The sequence below is a fragment of the Manacus vitellinus genome, unplaced genomic scaffold (genome assembly GCF_001715985.3).
Source record: "Manacus vitellinus isolate BGI_N305 unplaced genomic scaffold, ASM171598v3 scaffold_16_pilon, whole genome shotgun sequence".
NCBI classification, from domain to species: Eukaryota; Metazoa; Chordata; class Aves; order Passeriformes; family Pipridae; genus Manacus; species Manacus vitellinus.
Window position 1 is genome coordinate 9,466,860 of NW_021939189.1, and position 1,660 is coordinate 9,468,519.

Genomic DNA, 1,660 nt, shown 5'->3' on the forward strand with positions numbered 1-1,660 from the left:
GCTTGCTCCAGAGGCTGCCCGTGCCGTTCAGCTCAAAGCCCACGTCCGTGCCGTTGGCGTGGAAGTCGTTCTCGTCCGTGAGCTCGATGATGCCGCCGGTGCGCATGGCGATGTGCGCCTCGATCTCCTCCCGGGCCCGGTCCACGTTCTCGGGCATGCCCGTCACCTCAAAGACCGGCTCCTTGTCCCGGCTCGGGGTCACGATGTACGTGTGCGTCTGCTGCTGGATGCGCTTGATGGTGGCCCCCTTGGGCCCCACGACCAAGCCCACCACGCGATAAGGCACCCGCACCTGGATGGTGGTTTGGCCGGGCAGGTTCGGGGGGCCGGGAACGGTGCCGTTCAGGGCTGTATTCTTGTTCCGCGAGGCTCGGATCATGGAGAAGTGCTCGGCCGCAGAGATGATCTCCCTGCGGGCCATGGCCACATCTTCCTTTCTGCCCGTCACAACAAAGAGCGGCTCCTCCCCGCGAACCGGGGTCTTGATGTAGGTGTTGGTCTTTGCCCGCAGAGCCTTGATTTTACAACCTGGGAACGAGATGCGGGAGATGGAGGGCGAAGGGGAGGGGGAGGAAGGGGAGGTGGTGGGGTAGAACCGGTTACAACCCATTGTTTGGGTGCAGCTAGGGAGGTGGAAAAAAACACACCCACCCGAAACACATTGCCCCCAGCCCCAGGTGATCGCTGGCATCTCGTCCGGGAGCCCCGGTCACGGTGTAAAGTAATGTCAGCCCACAGCCCTGGCACACGCCCAAAGGCATCGCAAGTGGCCACCGACACATCTGCCATGCAAACTGCCCCAAAACTACCAACGTGCAGTTCACAGAGACGGCAACACAAAAAAGAAAAAAAAAAAAGGAAAAAAAAAAAAAGCGTGCAGAAAAACTGCACTGCACGGCCAGAAATAAAATAAGATAAAATGCAAGCAGACCTAACAAATCAACACACCCGCCAGTCCACATTCCTGCTCAGCACTTTCCTTTTGGAAAAATAAAATCAGTTCTTAAGAAGGTGAGGAGCAGCGGCTATACCGAATGAGCCACATTCCCCACTGCGGATGCTTTATTCCAATCCCATTGTTCCACTTCTCCACTCCATTTCTCTTCCTTAAAAATAATCCACGATTTTTAACTTTGGGGGGGTGGTGGTAGGGAAGCACCGAGGCTCCCATTTTCCTCCAGTTTCCTCTTGCAAATCTTAACTTTTGCAGCCGGAGGAAAGGAGCGATTTTTATTATTTTCGTGATTTTTTTCCCCAACCCGGCAGCTGAAAGTGCATCTCGAAAGTGATGCATAACGCTCCTCGGAAACATCACGTCTGCTGCTGCACTTTCTTTGTCTGGGAGAAGCCGGCACTGGCCACCACCGCACGGCTGCAGCGTTCCTGGGAATGGCCAGTGTCGCATCTGAGCCGCCCGCCCGGCAGCGCGGAGGGGAGACCCGCGCCCCCACACCCCTTCGCATGCAAGGCACCCACCTTGTCTCCCCACTATCTCCGCGACATGTTCCGAGCTGGGCACCGGGACGCATTCAGTCATGTTCACGCTCTTTTTCCGAGGCTCGCTGTCGTAAATGGAGCCCGTCTCGTCGTTGTCCAGCCCCAGCAGGGAGAGCTGATCCAGGGCGATCTGAAGGGCTCTTTGGTCATCCAGGGTCTCTCC

At 56.9% G+C, this 1,660-nt stretch overlaps 1 protein-coding gene across 1 annotated transcript in view; it reads right to left on the bottom strand.

Moving 5' to 3' along the window:
- Positions 1–1,654, bottom strand: part of MEX3B (mex-3 RNA binding family member B) — a 14,395-nt gene extending 12,741 nt beyond the window's left edge. The window contains exons 1-2 of the mRNA XM_018069488.2: positions 1,477–1,654; positions 7–528 (exon numbers count right to left, since the gene is read on the bottom strand). Of these exons, the coding sequence (XP_017924977.2) occupies positions 7–528; positions 1,477–1,537 (583 nt within the window). The 5' untranslated portion in view covers positions 1,538–1,654. The remainder of the gene's footprint in view (positions 1–6; positions 529–1,476) is intronic.
- Between the last annotated feature and the right edge of the window lie 6 nt (positions 1,655–1,660).